Source organism: Misgurnus anguillicaudatus, chromosome 3, assembly GCF_027580225.2.
Source record: "Misgurnus anguillicaudatus chromosome 3, ASM2758022v2, whole genome shotgun sequence".
Classification (NCBI taxonomy): Eukaryota; Metazoa; Chordata; class Actinopteri; order Cypriniformes; family Cobitidae; genus Misgurnus; species Misgurnus anguillicaudatus.
This window is the reverse complement of record NC_073339.2, coordinates 108,512-133,815: the sequence shown is the minus strand read 5'-3', so window position 1 is coordinate 133,815 and position 25,304 is coordinate 108,512. Positions and strand designations below refer to the sequence as shown.

Here is a 25,304-nt window from a genome sequence, read left to right as displayed (position 1 = left end):
TTTGAGATCACATAATGGCGGTTTTAAAGACTCATTGGACGCGGTTTTAAAGAGTTATATAGGTACTAATCTTTATAAGACTAAAGAACAGTTTTAATCACTTAATGAACTTATTTTATTTTTATGTACTATTTCAGTAATTTGATTCCTATTTAAATGTTGCATTTAAAACATGACTAATATAAACGTGTTCTAATGAATGTAATTGCACTACAAGCCACTTTTGTGTTCAAATAAATTTTGAATTCAAGTTTCTTATATAGTAGGTTATATAGTCTCGTTTATTGATTGATGGTCATTGACACAACCCTTATGAAAATTAACCATGGTTTTATTGTGGTAAAAGTGTAGTAACCATGTTTTTTTTGGTGTATTGATTACTATGAGCAAAACCATGGTTTTACTACACTAACCATGGGATAACTATGGTTTTTGAAAACCATGGTTGTCAAAACTATGGTTATTTTGTGGTTACCATGGTTTTACTATAGTAACCATGTTTTTGTTTTTTTAACTGTAGTAAAACCATGGTTAATTTTTTTTACATATTTGTTGTGTATCAGTGAATTAAGAATCAATAAAATGGTGAAGTGCTATTAACAAAATTAATCTGTTAAATTTGTTTGTAATATATAATAAATCTATGATGAACATTTACATTAACCAATACCATTCCAAGTTTTTGTATAATTATAATTTTAAACCTGTTGCATGAACTTAAGATAAAAGGTTTGACATCCATCACAATTCAATCTCCAAAATAAGAAATCAGAAGACATTTATCTGAATATTCAAGAATATATACTTGTATATATAATTTTAATGAAAATGATGAATCCAAAGCCTGTCAAACCGTGTTAGTCAAAATCAAACCTCAATATATATCAATGGCTTACAAGGCCAACACTTCCCTTTATTTGGAAATGTGCTTGTTTTCCAACTTCCCCGCAGTTATAAGTTAAGTTGAACCTTTTTTAAATCTATTCAGCTGATCTCCAGGTTACATGTGATGTTAATGGTCTAATTAGATTTATTGATGTATGCTAAAAGTGTTATCGCCAGACCCGGAGATCGACTGAATAGATTCCAAAAGGGTCAAACCCAACCCATTAACAGTGGGGGAGTGGGAGAACAAGCCTATTTCCAAACAAACGTGCTCCTAAACAGTAAAAAAATTGCCCAAAAATGTAAGATGTCAAATTACTCATACTTATTATCAATTTTGAATAAACTATCTCTTTAAGCAGAAAAAAAACATGTTTTACACACAAAAAGTTAATCAACTTTTTTTCTTTTAAGATTGAATGGTATTGTGCACATGATTTTTAATATCTCTCCAGTCCCTGTTTTGTAGCACTGGTTCTTTCTCTTGGTGCACTTGTCTTTGCCAGGAACTTTCATTAACATGATCGTGTTTCCAAGATGCCGACAAATTGCCTTTTTTTCAGCATCACTCCAGGGCCTTTTCCCACTCTTCTGCCTAGGAGAACCTAAAAACAGTAAACAGAAAGACACAAGTTTAATCTCCAAGTCATAAAACCATAGAATGATTGCAAACAGTATGTAAATATTTATAGCAAGCAACATCATTAAAATCACTATGTATGCATGTCTTATAATTTTTGTGTATTATAATATTTTATATGTGCATTAAACCTAAACTCAAGAAAAAAATATAGTAATATAAGTTATATCACTGGCCCGATTCTGGCTTGGAACTGTAGAGTCCGGGTCAGCTCTTGAAAGGGGCATGTTTCATAGATTGTATATAGCTACATGTTTAACTAAATTTACTTAAATATGAAAATAACCAGTTCCGAAAATTACTGAACTGTGTGTGTACAGAACAGGATTAAGCATTAAAAGGTGAAGTGACAACCGAATTAATATGTAGTACCTTTATGTAGTATTAATATGTAGTAGGGACCTTTATGAATTAACTTTACATTAAACAATCTTACCATTTCTCTCAGTCTTTGATGATCTCTTGTCTTTGGTCTTTATGTGTGAGTCAGGGCCTTCTGGGTAAAGAACATAGATAGTTCATGATATATGCACAAATCAAGTCAAAACATACTTTGCTCTACATGTCTGAAAGTCTAACGCCTGTTTCACACATACTCCGTATGCAGTGCATATTGCAGTATGTATACGGTGGGATCCGTCAAGCATCCGTGTTGTGCTTTCACACTTACTCCGTTTGCAGTGCGTTGCTAACCGCTGCTTCTGCGTATCAAATGATCATGTGATTGACACTTTCTGTTGAAAAGCACCTCCTCAATAAACAATATAATAGCCTGCTGTGTCTTTTTCTTCACAAAACAATATACTTTAGATATTATTTGTTAGACTATTTAGGATGTTTAAAATCTCTAGTGTAGTGGTCAGGACACATGAAAGGATCAAAGGTCTATTTATCTCCACATATATCATAAATATAAATTAGCATTATAACTTTTGAAGAGAAAATATAGGTCACAGGCATAATTACATTATACATTTCCTACTATTTATGTATTTGCATAGATGAGAGTATTTATATAATGGCAATGAATGTCTCATATGGCAAGAAATATTCTCCCATAATTAAAGTAAGAGCATAATGACATGAATAAACAGACAAGGAAGCAAGAGAGACATGCAAATTGTATTATTATTACGGGAAATACAGCAATATTACTGAAATAAACTCTGAGGTAAATACGCCAAACGCTGTTAACTGCAACAAGTCTAAATAAGCTCAATAACAATTGAAAAAAAACATTATCATCTCTCAAAACGTTATATGACAAACATTATATTTAAAGCAAATGTATTCTTACAATCATTCAAGATCCACACATTATTTCATATTACTGAGCACGTTCGTATCTGGCCTTACTCTGTTATAATAGCGCTGATTGACAGGTGCACTTTCCCGTCTTTCAAACAGATCATTTTTTATAGCTCTCCTTAGAAAAATTAACAATAATTTTAATATAATAAAAACTGTTTTTGTCAGATTGATTATGATTTGTATTACCTTAGTTTAACTACAAATTCCATGGTTATGGTTATTGTGGTGAGACAATAGTATATGGTTACTGGTGTTTTACTACAAATAAAAACTAAAAGACTATGTTAGTATATTAAACAATGGTAAAATTAATAGCATACATACACGGTAGAATATTTAACAAGATGTTATACATATAATTTTTCAACTCGTGATAAGTGTTTTTCTTTAATTGCTTCATACGGGGATTAAACAAATACAGAAAAAACTACTGAAAAACTGTATTTACATCCATTTAGGGTGAAATTTCTGCATTTTTGTGTAAATCTGTGTTTATTCTGACCACAAAACATGCGCTATCACTTTAAATCAGCGTGTGCAGCTTGCGTGCCGTACAGCAAAAATAGACTCGCTGCCGAAACGATCGCAGCACTGCTGCACCGCATCTGCAATGGACCGGGCGGGCCGCATACGTATAGACGGTTTCATCGGATGCACGTGATACACGTCTGGATCCGAACCTTACTTCCGGTTTCGTTTTTTTAATGGTCTGACTAGTTGCTAAACTGATCTCTTGAACAAATGCCTCGTCGAAAATAACAAATGTTTTGGTTTCCTAGGTAATCTATGTGTTGTTTTTTTGTGCTTGTTATATAAATAAACTACGTTTAAAGAACTTTGTTGTTATTTATTCTTAGTGGAGTTTACCGGAAGTTACGTGCGGATCGCGACAGCCGCTTGTTTATGTTGTTATTGCTGAAACTGTCTCTAACCTGTTAACATGGGCACGTAAAAAATTACGCACCGCAAACGTACTGCATACGGAGTATGTGTGATACAGGCGTAAGCTGTATACAGTATGATAAAATACATACCATCTGAGTTGGAATCATAAGGCTCGTCTGGCTCAGGTCTTTCTTTCTGGGTTCTGCACAATTCTGGAAAAGAGAAAAGAAAGTATCTGTACATCTGTATTGGTACCGTGAATAATGTCAGTGGAGAAGACAATCAACTATATGAATTAACTTTACATCAAACAATCTTACCATTTCTCTCAGTCTTTGATGATCTCTTGTCTTTGGTCTTTATGTGTGAGTCAGGGCCTTCTGGGTAAAGAACATAGATAGTTCATGATATATGCACAAATCAAGTCAAAACATACTTTGCTCTACATGTCTGAAAGTCTTAAGCTGTATACAGTATGATAAAATACATGCCATCTGAGTTGGAATCATAAGGCTCGTCTGGCTCAAGTCTTTCTTTCTGGGTTCTGGAATATTCTGGAAAAGAGGAAAGCGAAGATCACACATTACAAGTTACATCTGTATTGGTAAACGTGAATAATGTCAGTGGACAAAGCAATCAACTATACACAGCAAAAATTGGAGAGTTAAAATATCAGTGTTAAACATTTCTGAGTTGAATTCAACACCTAAAGAGTAAATTTAACTTAATTGAGTTAATTGCCAGAGTTAATCATGCCAGTGTTAACCCAACTCCTTATGCTGCGTTTACACCAGCCGCGGTAAAGGCGTGAAGTGCGCGAAGACGCAATTCTGCCTCATTCGCACGTCTAGTTCACACAAATGCCGCGAATTGAGCGCCTGGCGCGGTACATGCGAATGGTGCTTTTTGTGCATTTTGCGTTTGACGCAAATTTTTTAACTTTGGCGGAATTTCGCGCCGCGTTAAGCAATCAGGAGCCCGCTTGCTGCTGTGGAGTCACTCATTCAACCTAAAGGAACGCTTAATATTGTCCGTGAGCAGTCACCTGGAGCTATACGACACAAGTTCTTATTTCTATAGAGACAGAAATAAAAAGGACCTCACTTGGAAGAGTGTTAGTGAGGACATTGAGCAACCTGGTAAGTTGTAATACACATTTCACTTTTGAGTCACGTGACGTTTATCGACCCACTGCATTTATTTTCCCCCTATAGTAAGGTTACCAAATACAAACTGGTAACCCTTTCGATAAATGCACAATCAACATCAGTCATCTTGCAAACAGACAACCGCATAGCACTTGCCCCTCTCACAAGAAGCGGATTTTACCTCTGATGTGCGTCAAATGCTTGCTTTTTTTAGACACGCGAATGCATTCAAACTGTTCAAGCGGCAAACTAGATGCGGTAGATGCGATTTTGACGCCTCAAACGCGGTTGGTGAGCAGCATTAGAGATGTAATTACACTCCGCCCACACATTTCAGTCTTCTGTTTCCATGTGTCCTGCTGATTGAATGGTAAGTAAAACTAAATTATTAGACTTAGATTTAATGCTCTGATTTTAACTTTTATTACATTTTATAAACTTATTTTCTGTGGCTGCATACTATGCTTATTTCTAATGTTCAGTATCTATATCTGAACACAAATCAAAATCCTGAACACTGCTGGGTGAACACTGCTGGGTGTATTGTCCCAATCTTAAAGAGTGTTAAATAAGTAAAACTGATGCAGAGTTAAAAGCTGCAATCTGTAACATTATCCTTTCTATCACCATCTATGTTTGAAACCTAAACTTGCATTTTACATGTAAAGTTATTTTCTTAACTTAGTTTAGATATTGGCTGTTTCATTTAAAGTCACCATCATTGCGATCAGTGTTTGCATTTCATTAGCTCATTCACATTTTAAGGGACACACCCCACAACGGCACATTTTTGCTCACACCTACAAAGTGGCAATTTTAACATGGTATAAAAAATATCTGTGTGGTAGGGCTGAACGATACATAGAATTTTTATCATCATTGCAATATGAACACATCACAACAGACAGCCTAACACGATGAATAAGGGAAAACACGCTAAGCGCGTGTTATAACCGATTGACCTATCACTTTTAGCCCTGAAGACATGGTTGGCGCGTTCATGCTATTAGGCCAATCAGGGGAACCCCCAGGTCAGCTATGCTCTGATTGATTTGTGAGGTGTCAATTTAGTTGTGACGCTGTGCTCGTTAGCAAATACGATAGCGGAGGAAGGAAAGATGAGTGAGGAAAATGTGGTGTCTGACGAAGACCTTGTGGTGAAAAGGAACAGCACTTCAGCTATATGGAATTATTTGGATTTAGGGGAGATGACGCGTTACAAACACAGGTACTGTGTAAGGGATGATTTACATATCGTGTCTTTTGTACGTACAAGTTTGTTATTTCTAATGTATGCGCGCTCATAACAGAAAGTGAAGCGGTCGTGACACTCACACAGTGCAATGCAATTGTTTTTCCAGGCGTGTCCGCACTGCATCAAGTTAAAAACGAAACTCAAGAACCTATGTGCCGAGCATTTTCCACGCATTTTTAGGCACCTAAAACATGAAAAAATTATATAATATTTATTGCAAATCACATTGTCATCGCAACATTAAAGGTGGAAAAGAGGATGTTTGTTTAATACATTTACATAATAAGTCTTTACTAAATGATAAAAGACTATTTATTAGGTGCACTGAAAGTAATACTATTAATATATGCCATCTGTGCATAAGGTAGGGCCTTAAAAACATCAGCCAATCGTTGACGCAATCATCGCATCAGCGATTGGCCCTCTGGCTTGTCAATCACTGCCATTCCGTTCCTTGTGAGAAACGTTCAATTCAATTCAATTTTATTTATATAGCGCTTTTCACAATTGTTAATTGTTGCAAATCAGCTTTACATGAATAGATGTAGAGGAGAACACAGAAAATCAATAGATAATATAAGATGTAGAATATAGCGGCTAAGGTTAAACCGTACAAGCAAGCGTATTAATAATGTAACGTATACAGTAAAGTGCTAAGTAAAACCACGCTCCAGTAACTTTACACGAGTGACGCATGCGCATAGCGCATGAAACTCCGTCTTTAGTTTCGGTATGTTTTCATTGTCGCTCCTCCTTTCCTCCTCGAATTTGCACCATGGAAGAGAAGAAACCCGAAGGAGGATGTAAAAGAAAGACTTTTTAAGTCGCTGAGAAGAGGAGAAAATTGTCAGAATAACGTAATCTAGCCAGAGTCATTATTGGAGAAACATTTCAATGCTGGAGAGCAATGAAGGAACAGAGAGATGTCAAGACAGACGCGCAGTTCGCAAAAATTCTCCTCGACAGGTAACAGTGATTATTCTTTCTTTGTGGAATAATTATTGTTGTACTGTTATTCAGGTATATTGACGTTGTTCTTGTACTGTAGTTGTAAGTCTGCTACATGCTAGTTGAAATGGGAGTAGCGTCGACTGATCTAACTTTACGTCTTATGTGTTTATTATCATATCATTTCACATAATGAATCCACTGACGCGACACAGCATATGCCGGTGGTAAACAAACACTCGTGTTCAAATACTTGTGCACGAGTTTTGGAAGGTGTTCCCTAGAAATGAGCTGTGAAGGAGGGATGCTGTTCTTACGCATGCGCTTATTTAAAAAACTCAGTAACGGTCTTTGGATTCTCAATCGGCGGAAACATCCTCTTTTGCGCCTTTAAACAACGTCATCGCACATCGCAGCTTTTCCTCATATCGTGCAGCCCTACTCTGGGGTATTTTGAGCTAAATCTTCACATATGCACTCTGGGGACACCAAATACTTAATATACATCTTTAAAAAGTCTCATAATATGACCCCTTTAACACTTCTATGAGTCAAAGAAACTCTGGCATTGTGTTAAATATTTAACTCTGCACTGAGTTTCACTAGTACTTCCTAAATAGTCAAACCTAACTCTGAACAGTGTGCATTTTCTGAATCCCTTTTAGTGTTATTTTAACACTATTTTAAGTAAAAAAAAATGAAACTCTGGCCTAGTGTTAAAAATTTGACTCTCTTGAAAGTGTTCATTTAACTCTGATAAGTGTGGAGCTATATAAACTCTGAAAAAGTGTTGAAATCAGCTCCGTGAGAGTTAATTTAACACTGGACTTTTTTGTATGAATTAACTTCAAACAATCTTACCATTTCTCTCAGTCTTTGATGATCTCTTGTGTTTGGTCTTTATGTGTGAGTCAGGGCCTTCTGTGTGAAGAACAAGACATCATGATATATGCACAAATCAAGTCAAAACATACTTGGCTCTACATGTCTGAAAGTCTTTATAAAGTCTGATAAAATACATACCATCTGAGTTGGAATCATAAGGCTCATCTGGCTCAGGTCTTTCTTTCTGGGTTCTGGAATATTCTCGAAGAGGAAAGAGAACATCTGTATATCTGTATTGGAAAAGGCAATCAATTATCACAGCAATACTAATTGAAATTCCTGAACAACCTTTCAAGGCAATCTTAAAGGACATGTTCTGTATTTTACACTTAAAGCCTTATTTTTCAGATTGTTTATTATGAAATAGAACAGTTTTGACTGAAATTTGGACAAATGATTCTGGCCCGAGAATTTCCGGGTGTTTGTTGTATCACCTCCCACCTCTACAATGGGTGTATAGGTGCACAGGAACAATCCTTCCTAAAATGCATTAAACTTTCGTTTACAAAGACGTGAAACTCATCGGGTGGTCAGGGGTGTTCACTGATATGCTCACACAAAAATCGCTGCAAAAGATGCTTTCCAACAGTATCAATAGACAATATGTACACCCAGCAGAGTTGATTTAAGGAAAGCGCCACCTTTTTTCAATATTTTACTATGTTCTTCTCAACTTAGACAAATTAATACATACCTATTTTTATTCAATGCGTGCACTTTTAATTTTTGTACAGCACCTTGTGAATGTGTTAGCATTAAGCCTAGCCCCATTTATTAGACCCAGCTGTTTCAGTTCCAGTCTACCTCACTATCATTTTGAAAAATGCAACTTAAATGGGCGTGGACGCTGTGAGAAGAACAATGATGAGTGGGCGGGGTAACTGAAATAAGATAAGATTTTCTATGATTAGCAGTATTACAGAAATAATTCAACTGAATATAATATTTAATTAAAACAAAGGTCAAGTAAAACTGTTATAGTTGAAATAATAGCGTGTTTGAAGATAATGAAAAGTCCTCATGGTATCTCAGAACAGATCATAGTCCACCTGCCTCCCGTAGCTTTCCAGAGCAAATTTAGTTGATGGTGAGTCTAATCCTGACTGCAACGTGGGGAAAGTCATCCAACGACCTGGCCGCACGGAGCACATGCACACACACAACATCTCCGCATTGGATAAGAACACGCTATCTTATAAATAATAATGAGACACCAGTGGGCGTGGTTTTCAGGTTATGACGCGTTGTGCTTTTTCTCATGTTTGCCACGTCACAGCCCGTGACGTTTACAAGATATGGAGTTTAAACCCGGAAGATAAAAATATCACAACAAAGCTGAAAATTAACTAGTTTTCTCCTGATGTTAAAATTAACAGATACTGACATTGTCTTCTATGACGTGCAACACAACTAACTTTGTTAACATCTAAAAAAGTTAGCGTTTCATGATGCTTTAAGATCCAAACAAACGTTTAATTTTGTGCAACCATACTTACTGGTGTAAATACTTATGTAACAGTCTTTAAATAGGGAAAACATGGAAGTGTTTGGTGGCTTCTAAATTCATCCCTGTTTGGATCCTAAGGAACAAATAGGGCTAGGCTAATGCTAACACATTCACGACACGCTGTACAAAGATTAAAAGTGCAAGCATTGAAAAAAGATAGGGATGTATTAATTTGCTAAGTTGAGGTAAGAACATGGTAAAATATTGAAAATCCGTTGTGTATTCCTCTGGGGATTTTGCTATGTACCGAAATGTATCCTGTCGTTCATGCCCATGTTGTGCATATTGGCACCCGTTTTGATTACTATACGGAGCTTTGTGGCACGTGACAGGTCCGGTTATTCACAGAGAACGCAGCGCTACTTTTCCACGTGTTTAGCCTGTTCGTGCCATGTTGAGAGCACACATTGCACGGCTAACAGCACCTGGCTGTAGATTTGGAGAAGGCAATCAAATCATCAGGTCAGTGGCGGGTTTTATCTCTAAAGATTTGCGTCTTTACTCCGTTGTGGATAACCAATGATTTATGTACACAATATCATATCTGAGCGGTTTTTATGTAGATATTGTGAAAGCAATGAGGCTGATATAACACTGTACAAACATATGTAATTACAGTAATTACAGTAAACAAGAGTCAAAAAGAAAATTGGTAAAACTAAATAAACATTTAATATGCATACCCTTTTTTAAATACTTGAAAAGACATTTGTACTGCGGATCTGCACCGCACGTTACTGTTTGAATAAGACTTTGCTACACACCAGACCAGAGTGTTATTGTGTGTAACACAACGTAACATCAAGTTTAAAAGTAAATCATGATTGGTGTCTGTCAGACACAGTGGTGATGGCTATTTTCTTTGTTTTACTAACGTGGCATTTATGTACACAATAGCATATCTGAGCCGTGTTCCGATTAATGGGAGTGGCTTGCAGAGCTGTGCATTGTGGTGCATAGTGGGAGTTATAGTTTTTCATACAAATGTGCTCTAAAGTCACGTTCTGTCTTTTCTCGGTCAAATAGGCAAAAAAATCTAAATTTATGTTACATTTCGACTACAAATATGACCCACTTTCAATAAAGATTAATGTTTCTATTGATGAAATGACCCTTTATAGGGAAAACATAGAAGTGTTTGGTGGCTTCTAAATTCATCCCTGTTTGGATCCTAAGAAATAAATGGGGCTAGGCTAAATGCTAAGGCATTCACAAGGCGCTGTACAAAGATTAAGTGCAAGCATTGAAAAAGATAGGTATGTATTAATTAATCTAAGTTGAGGTAAGAACAAAGTAAACTATTGAAAAAGGGTGGTGTTTTCCTTTAAAACATACATTTAAAATGCTTACCTGGTCATCTTCTTCACTTCTCTCTGCCTGTCCAGGGCTATGATGCTCTCTTGATCTCTTCCTGCCTCTTTTTTTCTGATACCTGTGTAAATACATATAATTATGTTATTTATTGATTGATTACATTGATCAGCGTGTTAATCTTGTAGGTGTTATGAAACCTAAGAGACATTAAGCATTAAAAGAGATGTGGTGCATACAAATTAATCATATTTTCCTTTAATTAATGAAACTGAACTTTTATCATGAAATTGTAAAACATTAATGGTGGTATAAGCACGTAGTCATTTAAATCCACACTCTTATGAAGATTTTATTGTGTATTAAAGACGATTTTCCTCATGTTCATAACACATGCTAATGTCAAATACAACTTTGCCTGTAAACAACTGAGGTGCTACAGACATACCTGCTCATTTTCTTGATTCTGTCTTTCCATTATCTGTTAAATAAAAAAAATCTATTTGATCAAGATCACCACAAAGTAAATCATCACATTATTTCAATTACAATGGGTTAAATTATTCATTCACAGGAATGTAGTAAATATAACCAGTACCACTCAGTTAATAAATGTGAATAAAACGTTAAAAACAGAATAAAACGTTAAATCCTCAAACTGGAGACATTTTAAAAGTTTGATTTCACCTAATGTTATCAATTTCTTTATGACTTCAATATTTCAGACGATCTTACTCAGTAAATATTAAAGATATCAATGTTTTCACAAAATGTTGATAAAAATTACACTATGAAAGATGATTTAATGTAGAAAATCAACTGTATTAAAAAGTTAAACAAGACTTTAGCAAGGTTTTCACAGACAGTTTAGGTTCTAATTGACTAGAATAATGATGTTAATTGAAAAACACAATTGCTACCAAATGTAAGAACTTCATGTAATGTTGTTAATTAAACTAATGCAAACCTTAAACAGTTTAAAAACAATCCTGAAGACTAGGTCAGACTATAAAAAACAGCTCAAAGTTAATTAAAATTAAGCATGTCTTACCTGACTCTGTCACTCAGTCTCTCTGCACAGTGAGTGAAGCTGCCAAAATGTCTTCACCTCCCCCACACAGCAACGTGCTCTACCATCCCCCACGCGGCCTCTCCTCCCCTCCCCCATCCTGCTTTAGCTGTGCTTCACCAATTTCACAATCTGAACTGCAGCAATAACTCAACATGCATTTACACTTTATTTTACACTTTCTATATTATTAATTGGGGATAGTGTTGCTTTAGATTTTAATTTTAGTTTATTATATTAGTTTTACACCCTTAGTATGAAATCACTTTCCACATAAATGCATGCAAGCTCAATTAAATTGGGCCTATAGATGAAATAGATTAGATATAATGAGATAAGATAGAAGGGTAATATTAATTAAAAGTGAAAAACATTAGTAAAAAACTGATAATGTGGTTTTGACTTTTTCACTTTATTTATGCCTAACATAAGTAGCCTAACATCCACACCAACACCATATGGACAACTTTTAAGTTTTTTATTCTGTCAAAACTAAACAGATGTAAATGCATCTCTGGTTGTTGAAACCACATGCATCCGCACTTTACTCCTCCCAAGCGGATGTATGTCACTCGCTTAAAGGTAGGGTATCTAATTTTGAAAAATGCTAACAGAAGCCGACTAGCAATGAAATCACAATCCCACCCTCCATTCAAATCGCCATCCAAAGTCACACCTCTTTCAAAACACATGAACACACAGATCAGACGGTCACATCTCATCAGTGAGAAACTTTGCAGTACAAAGTGAATAACATTACCAAAATAACCAACATAAACAACTGGTTTAACATCAGAATTAGTTAAAGCACACTTTTGGTTGTGTAGACGTAGTAAATATATCGTTACGCTAATCCGTAAACAAACACAAATTTCAAAAGCAGCACAATGTTTCATTAAAGTAGAATATCTTAATCCATCTCAATACAAACATATCGCGTACCTACCTTACCAAAATAAACAGTGCAATGACCCTTTCAGACCCTTTGCATCCTGCAGCTGTTTACATCTCGTGGTAAAGCAGTAAAGTTACTGATGTTCATTTGGGGGTTTGCTCTTTGCTGGTCCAGACAGTTTTTGCTGTTGTTGTTATAAAAGTTTTCTTTCGTTGTGTGGCTCCTTAGCAGGTTGTCAATTCAGCAGAAAAGTTTGCCATTCTCCCTCTGTTTACAGATCACTGCTGAAAAAACCAGCATCAAACCAGCATGGGAATTATGCTGGTGTATGCTGGTTTAGCTGGTGGTCACCAGCATACCAGCACCAAAACACAACATATGCTGGTATGACCAGCATGGGATGCTGGGGCTAATGGTTGTTTAGCTGGTGCTAATGCTGGTTTGATGCTGGTTTAGCTGGTGCTGATGCTGGTTTAGCTGGTGCTAATGCTGGTGGTGATGCCGGTTTGATGCTGGTTTAGCTGGTGTTCACTAGCAAACCAGCACCAAAACACAACATATACTGGTCTTGCTGGTATGCTGGTTTTTTCAGCAGGGATGGGAATGCGCTGATGACGTATGGTGTCTGCGTGGACTCGCTGCGCTGTGGCATTGAAATTACGCTTACGGATGAGGGACAAAAAGGCAACATCCATTCGGACTGAGATCTATGATTGGTTGAACATTTTTTGGTCCTACGCCTTTCACAGATGACATACATTTTTACAATACATTTAAACTACTTAACATAGTGATTGCTATCAGGATGTGAGGAGACTTTTAACCAGCATAACTAAAAATGTTTCTGTATCAAATCAGATACCCTGCCACTTGAAGAAGCAAACATGGATGAAAAAGTTAGTGCTGCAGCAAGCGTTTCTTTTTTTACTGCATTCACAAATGAAGTTAGAGGACAACAGTGGCTGCCATTTATAGTTCAGCGAGTCATTTTGTATTTGCATTTTGCATGGGAACAGAAGATCGGATTCATATCCGTTCAGCTGAGACACATTTGTGTGGCCAAGTGTAAATGCATCTGTTTAAACAAATCAGATAGCTATCCAATCTATGAAAACGCAAGAAGTGACCAGGTGTAAATAGGCCCTAAATGTCATCCCTTATATGTCAAATGCTGTGCACAGAATCCAGAAAACATGTCTCATCGCCTCCGGTTAGTCTTCAATACAAAAAAGGGCTTTTCACACTGCGCTTAACCATGGGTTATCTTTGTTCTAAACCTTGCTTTTAACCCTGGATCGTTTCACATTTGTAATTTAAAAGTGGGGTTATCCCTAAAATTAACCCATGGTTATGAAACCCTGCTCTGAAGCAGGGTTAGCATTGCTTTTCTGGGGTTAACACCGCATTGCGGTGCCAAACGCATGCAGTGTGAAAGGAAGCAGGGTTATAATGTTATGACCCCAATTAAACACAGCTGAAACAGCTCATCAAGGTGTTCAGGGTTGCTTAATAATTACAGACAGGTGTGTAGGGTTGGAGACTCCTGACCCAGGGTTTAGGAATGCACAGTGTGAAACGTCAGATTATGAATACCCAAGGTTATCTCTTAATTTCTGGTTAAGTACGAATAGTGTGAAACATACAACAGATAACCTGGGATTCTAATAACCCGGGGTTTAGAATAACCCGGGGTTAACTATATCAAGTGTGAAAAGCCCTAAAGTGATGTTTTACTCAAAAACCTTTAAATTTGCAACAAAAGGTAATCAAATGCTCAAATCAATGCTTATCACGTTAACAGATTAAAAAATAAATAAATACATTTCTTCACACAACCATGATTAAAGGCAGGGTATCTGATTTGATCCAGAAATATTTTTAGTTATGCTGTAAAACTCAACTCACATCCTGATAGCAATCACTATGTAAAGTTGTTTAAAAGTATTTGTAGAAATTTATGTCATCTGTGAAAGGCGTAGGACCAAAAAATGTTCAACCAATCATAGATCTCGGTCCGAACGGACGTTGTATTTTTTGTCCCTCATCCGTAAGCGTAATTTGAATGCCGCCGCGTAGCGAGTCCGCGCGGACACCATGCGTCATCGGCGCGTTCACGTGCACTCACCTCCTATCTGTAAACAGAGGGAGAATGGCGGGCTTTTCTGCTGGGTTGACGGCCTGCACGGGAGCCACAAACTGAGGGACATCTTTTATAACAACAACAGGAAAAACTGGATCAGCAAAGAGCAAAAACCCAAATTAACATCGGTAACTTTACTGCTTTACCACGAGATCCAAACAGCTGCAGGATGCAAAGGGTCTGAAAGGGTCGTTGCACTGTTTATTTTGGTAAGGTAGGTACGCGATATGTTTGTATTCAGATGGATTCAGATGTTCTACTTTGATGAAACATTGTGTTGCTTATGAAATTTGTGTTCGTTTACGGATTAGCTTAACGATATAGTTACTTTGTCTACAGAACCGAAAGTGTGCTTTAACTAATTCTGATGTAAACCAGTTGTTTATGTTGTTTATTTTGGTAATGTTATTCACTTTGCACTGCAAAGTTTTCTCACTGGTGAATGAGACATGCGATGTGACCGTCTGATCTGTGCGTGTTCATGTGTTTTGAAAGAGGTGTGACTTTGGATGGCGAAGGATCGTGATTTCATTGCTAGTCAGCTACCGTTAGCATACTTCAAAATTAGATACCCTACCTTTAATTAAATAGCTTAATACACCTAAAAAAGAATAAAGCTAGCAAGGTTAGCTAATAACCATAAAATATATATTGCTGAAAGTTAATACATTTTTTCCAACAAGTGGATTTAATGAGACCAATTTTCAGAATTTGATCATGACGTCCAAAATATACATGGGTGATTCTCACAAAATCTTGCTTTCAAGATATCCAACATGATTTTCTTAAAAACACTTATTAACAAATCTTCTGAATATGCATTTAATAAAATGTTTGATATGTTTAAAGACATTAAAGGGATAGTTCACCCAAAAAATAAAAATCCTGTCATCATTTACTCACTCTTATGTTGTTACAAACCCGTATAAATGTCTTTGTTCTGATAAACACAAGGGAAGATGTTTTGAGGAATGTTTGTAATCAAACTGTTTGTGGACCCCATTTACTTCTTTTTCCCTACTATGGAAGTGAATGGCTCTACCAAATGTTTGGTTACAAACATTCCTCAAAATATCCTCCTTCATGTTCTTCAAAACAAAGAAATTTATATGGGTATGTTTAAATTACAACATATAATGCACTCAGACAAATCAGGATATGTTACAGTGATGAGAATTTCAGCTTAAATCAGCTTGTCATTTTTGCTTAAGTGATAGAGACGACAGTAAGCAAACTTAGGAGAAAGGACCTTGAGACAGAAATCAAGCCCAGGTCACCCGATGCATAGTCTCAGCCTCAGACGTCTCGCCCACAGACTGTTGGCTAAACATCTGATGTTTTTCGTACACTTTTCTGGAAACCCTGTGAGAATGTCAAAGTCGTCTTTGATTGGTTGAAATAAACAAGGATTTCCAGGAGACGCGAGTGTCGCAATTATTTTCTGTCCCTGGAAAACAAAGCTCTGACGTTCCATTGATGCAGAGAATCAGTCGTGTTAACGTGGATAATAATGAGCAGTTATCGTGATCAGCTAAACATTGGATTCTAAAAAATATGCAAAGTTCGCAGCATAGACTCTTAAAAGAAAATAATTTCATGAGACTGCAGCAACGTGTTTGACGTACGACGCTGTGTAAGTTTGGAAAAAAAACTTTGCAAACATGTCTGAAGATAACATGTCAGAAGCGTTGTACGTCAGCAGCAGCGTCACGGCAGTCTCGTGTACGTGGTTCACAGATCCCGAACAGAATACAATGCTGATACAATACAAGTCTTAATTTTTGTTATTTTTGGACCAAATTGTATTTTGGATGCTTCAACAAATTCTAACTGACCCACTAATGTCACACGTTGATGATGTTTTTATTAGGGCTGGGCTGATACAACTTTTCATGTCTGTTAACAATGTCGATACCACAACCTTGAGTATCTGTCACAGATCTAATACCGTCTCTATCACCCTTTTAATCAATTAAGCTGCAAATAACCCATTTGTTAGCCGTACAAAAAGCTTAAACAGGGCTACAGAACTCAAACGTTTTACTGTGCAACAAATCACTGTGAAAATAGGCTTTATGCCCAGCTACACTACTTCCCGAACTTCATCCAGCTCCTTGTTTCCTGTCTGCCATTATTAGACAAACTGATTAATCCAGGTGTGCCTGACCTCAGTAGTCACAACAACAATAATCAGACACACCTGGATTAATCAGTTTGTCCAATAATGGTAGAAGTATAGTGCAGCTGGGCATGAAGCCTATTCAAGACTCAATGAAACATTGTGCAATACTGCTGCTTCATTTATATTTGAATGTTTCAAACCGACTAGTAGCAACACTTTTAGTTAGTCATTCAGGTTGCTCAGCAAGTCGCGCTTTACATCTTTAACTTTGTTCTGAAGAAGAACAGAGGACTTATGAGTTTGGAACGACATGAGGGTGAGTCAATAATGACATTATTTTGATTTTTGAGTGAACTATCACTTTAAAGGCTGACCGAAGGATCAAGCCTGTCAAGAGGAGTGTTTCAATCTTTCAAGAACCTTTTTTACCTGGCATTACGAGCCTCTTTTATATTTTCTTTTAGCCCTACTTTTACATCTTTTGCAAAACTAAGGCTGCTACTAAAGCAGGCCGTGGATAGGGAACAGATGGGCTAGGGTGGAAAACATTTGATAAGTGGCAAATATATGACCTGAGAGACCTTAAACAAACAAACAACATAATGATGCCATCAGATGAAACCAATATAACCATGAAACATACAAATTATGATCACATCCAAAACATGCTGTAAAATGTATGATACCAGTACCAGCGCCATACACTTTCAAGAGCACTTTCTGATTAGTAATCCAATATTATGCTTAAATATCATATTTTATGTCAAATTAAAAATGTATATTTAAAATTCTAAAATTGTAATTGTAAAACTTACAATGTAATTGTAAAACTTCCAATTAAAACAATATAAAATAAGATACCAACCATTTGAAATCAGTATTTGCAAAACTAATTTGAACAGAACACAAAAGTGTCTTGTAGGTGTATTTTCAGACATGTAAATGAGGCTCAAATGAGGAATGAATGCAATTCAAGTTATACATTCAAGATTAGACGTTTTAAATAAACTTTTTTTAATTCAAATTATTCAAATTAAAATGATAAATAAAAGTAAAACTTAAAACTTTCAATAAATGGTGGCAACTTACTGATTTGATCACAGAATCGTTAGTTTAACTGATTCTTTCGAACGACCGATTCATTGAGGAATGAAGTGTCTTTATGAATGCGTTAAAGAATCACTGACTCGCTAAATTCATGGATTCAGTAGAGTCTTTTAAGACGTTCATTCAGATTCGCGTCAGTGAAACTACGGAGACGATCGTGTCATATTCAGACAAGGTAAACCACTTTATATTGTTTATTGAAATGTTGAGAGGTGTTGTTTTTGTCACGCGTTTTCATGACGATCATACATGAGTTTTAATGCGGATGATGCTCATATTTTAAACAAAAGTGATCGACTTTGCTTTAAACCTCTTTTTACTTAATGTCATTATAACATTTTCAGAGTAATCAAAGATCATATTTAAACTTGCATCTTAAAACGAACCCTTTCTAATCATGTATAGTTTGTTAATTGAATTCGTTTTTGTTATGTATTTTCATGGTTTAAATTTAGCGGAGCACATGATTGACGTATCCCCCTCCCTTCCCCCTCTACAGTGTAGCAATATGACTAAACTGACCAATCACAAAAAATATCCCCAGCAGGAAGCAGCCATCCAATCAAAAAAATCGCTGTCTCTCATGCCCCTCCTCCCGATATGTATGATGCAGTACACGAGTGTGTCCTATAGGGGAGCTCGCGGTCACAGTGGATAACACCAATTTCCATGTTTACTATTGCTGTGAGGACATCTGCTGAAATTTGCACAGTATGACATATAGGCCCTTAGGAGACCATACAACCATTATTTTTGTGAGGACCACCTAAAATGTCCTCACAAAGAAAAATGTCCTCACAAAACGAGTGGTTTCTCAATACTTGGTCCTCACAAGTATAGCAAAACAAACACACACACACACACACACACACACACAGAAGAGGTGTTAAAGAGCACCTATAGTCTGATTCATGATTTTACATTTCCTTTGGTGTGTAAGTGTGTATTAGTTCATGTTAATGATATGCAAAATGTACAAACCTCAAAGTAAACTATAACACGAGTTATCGTCTCAAACGTAAATCTCTTTTCTTGGACTACAACAAACACACAGATTGTTGGCAACAGTTTGGGATTGGTGATGTAGTAAAGTAAAGTGTTTTTTACCATAAACCACACAAACACATTGTATTATAGCAAATACACAAAACAACGTTGTTTTTAGCAATGAAGTAGGTGGCCTTTAATATCTGTTGTAGTTTTACTGGTTGTAGGATTGCAGCACTCGCACTGTTGTGATGTTTGTGTAAGTGTGTATTGTTTGTTTTGCTCCTTCAGGCGGTGTGTGTTGTGTCTGAGGGTCTGGAGTCTTTTGGTGGTCAGGGTTACATTGAGGACACTGGTCTACCCTCCATGTTGCGCGATGCTCAGGTCAACCAGCCGTGACGTTGTGTGTGTGTTTGTGCGTGCGTGCGTGCGTGCATTTGTGTGTGTTGGGGTTCGAGGGTCATTTGAAAGTGCTAAGTGTGAGGTATATCTTCATGATGTGATTGTTGTTTTAGTTTGGTCACATTCTCTTTTAGTCCAGGAGATGGCAGCACACACGCGCACACACACACACGCACACACACACACACGCACACTTTCTCACACTTCCTTTACATCCCTTGTGTTATTTCATCTCATTTGGACTAAATGTAAACACGCACATTAACATGATATGTGTTTTTCATCCTGTTCTCTAAATGTATTCAAAAATAAATTTTTAAAAACACAGAATATAGCTAAAATCCTCACTGAATATGTAATTGTTGTCTATGAGGGACTCTGATTTTGTGTGTTTGTGTGTTTTCTGTCTAAAGGTGTTGAGTATATGGGAAGGCACCACTAATGTTTTGTCTTTAGATGTTCTCCGCTCCATTGAAAAGTCCTCTGGGTCAGTACTCCAGGCATTCTTCACTGATGTCAAAGTGAGAACACACACGCAAACACACACGGACACACACACGCACGCAAACACACACGCACAGACACAGATTTGTTGTTTGAACAAAGTTCAAATACAAACAGTCTTTCCATTAGGATTTTATTTAAGTTTGTGTGATCCTTCAGATTTCTGCTGTTGACACTTTAGTTTATTTCTATAATACTGCATGTACAGTATATGCTTGTATCTTCTAATTATATTCTAATAAAGAGATAATTATATATAATCATTATACCATATTGTAAAAACATCAACTTTAATGCAGACCTAAGACTTTTGCACGATACTGTATATTCAAATAAACAAAATCAATCTATTTTATATATATAAAATGTATTTACTTTATATACTATGTAAACTATATTTAGACCTAATCTTAATCTTAGTAAAATGACTAAATCTTGGTACTATTTCTAAGATAAGATGTATTTCTCTGGCGTACATGTGCGCAGGATCGTTTGGTCGCGGCCGGCTCGTCTTCGGCTCTGCGTCCGGCCGTCTCGTCTCTTCAAGCGTCTCTCTCTGGTTTGATGCGCTTCGTTCAGACGGCAGCGACTCGACCCTCCGGCTGTCTGGAGCTCGCGGCCAGAGATCTGTCCTACAGTCTCGCTCGCATTTACATGGGTAAAACTTACACCAGACTCGTACATACACAATTATCATTATTCAAAATAACCACACCAAAACAATAATAATAATAATAGATATTTACAAATATTTAAATTATATGAAATGTATATTATTTTTAACTCTAAATGTAAATGTTGAGTCTACATTTTGTCCTAAACATTTCAGGAGTATAGTTAGAGACAGAAATGAAAGAGTGTGAGTGTCAATAACAGCCGATGCTCAATACTGACTTGTGTGCAAATACTACACTCATTTATTCAATAAGACAGTGATTAAAATCATCATCATCATCATCATAAATGTGTGTAAATGACAGGCACTTTGTTAGTGGATCATGCAGCCTGGGAAAACGCCACACACACAGATGTCTACACGGCTTTAAGGTGAGTGCACACAACATTTATTTGTATCTTTAGCTCCTGTATCGTTTGATAAGCAAACTTCATCTCCAGCAATGAGACAAATTATAAGTTTTATGGTTTCAATATTTTTCTTAAGGTTTGATAATGTCCTAACAGATATATAAACAATCTAAACCAATATAGCACATGTTGAAAACCCAAGACTTATATATTGTTAGCACTACTGCTTATACATTTTTTTCTTTCCTAAAATGAGCTCTCGCTCTAATTTTAATATAATTTAAATTGTAATCCCGCCTCTTTGGGTGGGCAATAAACTGGTAACATTAGATATGATAAACCGGTAGAAATTTGTCAACCATTAGAAAAGATTTTGGATTGTTGTCTTTGTCGAGGTTATTCCTCCACGTCACGTTGATATGCGCGTGTTCACAAACATTCAACGTTTCTACTCGTATTTTAGCACCACAGTTTTAAAAGAAGTGATATTAGCCATTAAAACACAAAACAACAGAGCTGGGCCATTCCACAGTTTATGGCTCACTTTGTGAGACATTAGCCTTCAAAAATCAATCTTCACGGAGAAAGCCATTGTTCTCAGGTTAACATCCTAAGAAAACCTGGGATACAGCTGTGTGAAAGACATGACAAATCTGGCAATGGTATACTAGTAAACTTTGATCAAAGTTGAATTGATGTTCTCGCGAAGTTTCGTGATATAGTCATATCATTTTTTTAATTATCTTTTCCTGATATTATCACGAATTTACGTGGTTTTTTTTTGTTATTGTATAACAAATTCCTGTTTTCGTGTGATTATCACGTATTGGTTACTCAACTGCTTTTTCCTATTTTTAAACCATTGTCGCTTCGGTTTAGGGTAAGATTTGGTGCTTGCATTAGAATGTCACTTTATATATTGGTTTATACTACTTTTTCTGATTTATTTTTTATATGTTGCCTTGCGTTAGGGTTAGAGTTGGGTTTGGGTAGGGATGTCATTTTATGTAAATCTAACTCTAAACATAAGTGACAATAGCCTCTTTCACACAGTAATTCTGGTAAATTACCATTAATTTACCAGAATGAATTTACCAGTAAATACAAAAATGTGCTGTTCACACATGCAGTGACATTCCGTCTTTTTACCAGTAAGACATCATTCACACATCAACAGGGTGGAGGACCCTGGGCTTGAATAAATTTTGGGCCCTACACTCTCAGAACAAACGGTGCAAAAGCTGTCACTAGGATGGTACCCTTTAAATGGGTCCTAATATTTACTATTTAGGTACAGATATAGGTACATTTGTACCCATTATATGCACTCTTTAGGTACAAAGGTGTACTATTTGAAAGGGTAACACCCCAGTGACAGCTTGTGTAAATTATCTTCTGAGAGTGCACATACAGTAAACAACCTAAAATAAATAATATATCATAGAACTATATTTTAGGGAAGTTTCCCGACAGGGTTTAGATTAATCCAGCACTAGGCCTATTGCTATATATAAGTGCAAGATGTGTTTAAATTAAGGCAGATCAAACATGCATTTTAGTCTGGGACTAGGATAAGACCTGACTAGGAAACTGCCCCTATATCTCTAAAGCAGAACATAAGCCCAGTCTAAATTAAATCATGTATTTTTAGGGCTGTCACACATTCAAATGAATCATGCACATTAAAAATACCCCATAACAACATTTAAAATCATTGTGTTAGACTTAGCTTAAGAAAAGAATAATAAGTCTTGATAAACATTCACCTTATTACACACCATTTAATGTTATAAGCATAATCAACAAGTGTATTTTTTTGCAAATAGCGTACAAGGGGTGCAGTGTTTAAGAATGAAAAAGTAAAGATTTTAGGATGTTATTTAATAATTATGACAAGACCATCATGCAATATTAGACACCAAAAACCAAAGTGGAGAAGATGATCATTCATTAATTTTTGCGTCTGATATGAACGTAATACATTAAAACCAAGAAAGTAAATATAAAAATGAACACTTTTCAGAAGTTTAAACTGTGATTCTGTTAAGCACAAGCAAACATGCTGAAAACGAAACTACAGTAGATTATATCCAAAATCATCAGGACATCAACATGCCCATAATTTAGTGAATCCTCACCTCCAGATGAAGTAATAAACTGGACTGATGATTTAAATGTTGACATAGTCATATGTGCGTTGTTAACTCTCCTAACCCTGTAGAATATCACACGGCTGGGAAAGAACTGTTGTATAATGTAGTATAACTCTACCAGTTCAGATGTTTTACTAGAGATAAAGTTAATGTTAGTACTGTAGTAAAAATATGGGTTATTTGGACGCAGTGTAACTACCGCGCTCAGCGTTACAGATGATGAGTTCAGAGAGTCTTGTGATTTGAATACAAGTTAAAAACTGCTGTTTGTTTTACTCTAAGAATTGTTAATTGTGTGTCTATTTGTGTTGTGTGTGTGTGTAACGTATTTGTGTATATGTGTGATTCAGGTGGTGTGAACAGGATTTGTGTCCAGTGGTCAGTCGGGATTCTGCCGGTTCTTATGATCCGCATGTTGTCGACATGGACAAAGAGCTGGTGTATGACGGCCTAAAGCGCTAAACACACACACACACACACACACACACACGTTTGTCAATTGAGCCTCTACTGGTGTAACTCATCATCATCATCATCCTGTTCAAAGAACATCTGGCATCTAATGTGGCTCAATTTTCTGAGTTAATGTAAGTTAATGTAATGTGAATTCATGTAATATTTGTCTCTTACTGAATAATCTGTTTGTCATTATGAATGTCACGCAGACACACACACAACACACACACACACACACACAGGGTTATGTTCTGTTATACGAGCCACACAATCAATAAACAGTCTTACCTTCATCGTTATCAGCCATCTTCTTCCTCTTCCTGCTCTAAAGTTTGTGTGTGTGTTTGTGTGTCTGCTTGTGTGCGTGTGTGCGTGCGTGCGTGTGTGTGTGTGTGCGCGCGTGTGTGTTTGTGTCCGTGTGTTTGTGTCTGACCTTTGTGCTTTTCTGCAAGTCTTTATGAGATGATTTGACCTTTGGATCACAGCCTCTTGACCTTTGACCTGCCAGTAGTGTTTGAGCCTTGTGTCTTACAGGCAGCTGAAGTTTTGTGGCATCAGGATGTTTAATCATTCAGGTGTGTTAGGGATCTCTCACAGGTAAACTGTTATTGGGTATTTAATAGAATCGAACATAACGTCTCGATTTTCATGAAATGTCTGTACAATGATATTGTAGCTCCTTCACTAGAAATGACACACGCTCACATACACAAACTGTACGGCATAAATTAAAGCAGGAGTGTACAGCTGTCAATCAATTAAGCAGTGATCATTAACATACTTTATAGAAAATAATTTCAAGAACTCGTTAATTCGATTTAACCATATCATATTGAGGGACATCCTGTAATACGTCAAAATTATCCCTCAGATATTTACATTTTAGTAAAGATAATGCTGACCAACCCGTTAGGATGTAGCACCCTAATTATGATGTGAATGAATTATTTACTGTAATAAATGCTGTGTCTGAATGCCCGTTGCTAAGCGCATGTTCGATTTGTACTTGGATAGCTTCAGCAGTGTCAGCGTCAGCCATCGAACATCAAAGTACATCAAAGGTGTGTAGTGTACATTAACTGATGACATTTGCATCTGTGTAGTTCTTTAATCAAAAAATAGTTTACACAATGTGATGTAGGAGCATTATAGTATTCAAATTATTTATATATATTTTTTTGAATTACATCCTCATGGGGGGCTGAACCACACTAATATTAAAAATCTAGTTTATTATTAGCAGGCCCCTAATTATTGAAAAGTTTTTGGCAACAAAAGTAATGACATTGTGACCAAAAACATTGAAAATAATGATCTCTATGTATGAATGGAAGCCTCAGCATTACTTTAGTAATGCATTTCTTATCACTTCTTGTGTCAGTTCAAAAAAATCATTTGAACAGTTTTTTTGCTGAATGAAGCAGATGTTTTGAGTAAAATGGTTAAATAAATAGTCTACTAAGTGACTAATTAAAGAAAGCAACTTGCCCCACCTAATCTAGGCTATCCTGCACTCCATCACTTATAGGCCTAACACATTAACGTCATATCTAGTCAAAATGATTAATTAATTAGTTTCCAGTCTTTATACAAAATATTTTGGGAAGCATTACATAAATCATATTTTTGGGTTTAAAGGTAGTAATGTTTTGCCATTTTGGGTTTGCC

The 25,304-nt window shown here is 36.3% G+C and overlaps 2 protein-coding genes across 10 annotated transcripts in view; one reads left to right on the top strand and one right to left on the bottom strand.

Moving 5' to 3' along the window:
* LOC129443785 (acyl-CoA dehydrogenase family member 11) overlaps positions 1–23,873 on the top strand; it is a 29,087-nt gene extending 5,214 nt beyond the window's left edge. For both annotated transcript variants that reach the window (XM_055203972.2, XM_055203974.2), the window contains exons 11-15: positions 19,387–19,479; positions 19,911–20,018; positions 20,488–20,659; positions 20,982–21,048; positions 23,531–23,873. In XM_055203972.2, coding sequence (XP_055059947.2) covers positions 19,387–19,479; positions 19,911–20,018; positions 20,488–20,659; positions 20,982–21,048; positions 23,531–23,642 — 552 coding nt within the window. In that variant the 3' untranslated portion in view covers positions 23,643–23,873. The remainder of the gene's footprint in view (positions 1–19,386; positions 19,480–19,910; positions 20,019–20,487; positions 20,660–20,981; positions 21,049–23,530) is intronic.
* LOC141355479 (uncharacterized) lies at positions 511–11,930 on the bottom strand. 8 transcript variants are annotated; one of them, XM_073860096.1, is made up of 10 exons: positions 11,224–11,802; positions 10,815–10,896; positions 8,096–8,187; positions 7,934–7,993; positions 4,213–4,275; positions 4,042–4,101; positions 3,871–3,933; positions 1,962–2,018; positions 1,436–1,490; positions 511–1,396 (listed from the first exon to the last, which is right to left on the bottom strand). In XM_073860096.1, exons 2-10 carry the CDS (start codon positions 10,820–10,822, stop codon positions 1,276–1,278), a joined length of 579 nt encoding a protein of 192 aa, XP_073716197.1. In that variant the 5' UTR covers positions 10,823–10,896; positions 11,224–11,802; the 3' UTR covers positions 511–1,275. The 8 variants fall into 8 exon arrangements, with proteins under 8 accessions (XP_073716197.1, XP_073716195.1, XP_073716196.1 ...); XM_073860095.1 differs by having other exon boundaries at positions 554–1,396; positions 1,962–2,021; positions 11,224–11,798; XM_073860091.1 differs by adding an exon at positions 11,827–11,930 and having other exon boundaries at positions 588–1,490; positions 1,962–2,021; positions 11,224–11,256.
* Positions 23,874–25,304: the final 1,431 nt, after the last annotated feature.

Coding starts and splice junctions, on each gene's coding strand:
- LOC141355479 (XM_073860091.1), bottom strand. Junction 7,994..8,095: donor TTATGATTCCAACTCAGATG/GTATGTATTTTA, acceptor TTCTTCACACAG/AAGGCCCTGACTCACACATA. Junction 1,491..1,961: donor ATCAAAGACTGAGAGAAATG/GTAAGATTGTTT, acceptor TACTGTTTTTAG/GTTCTCCTAGGCAGAAGAGT.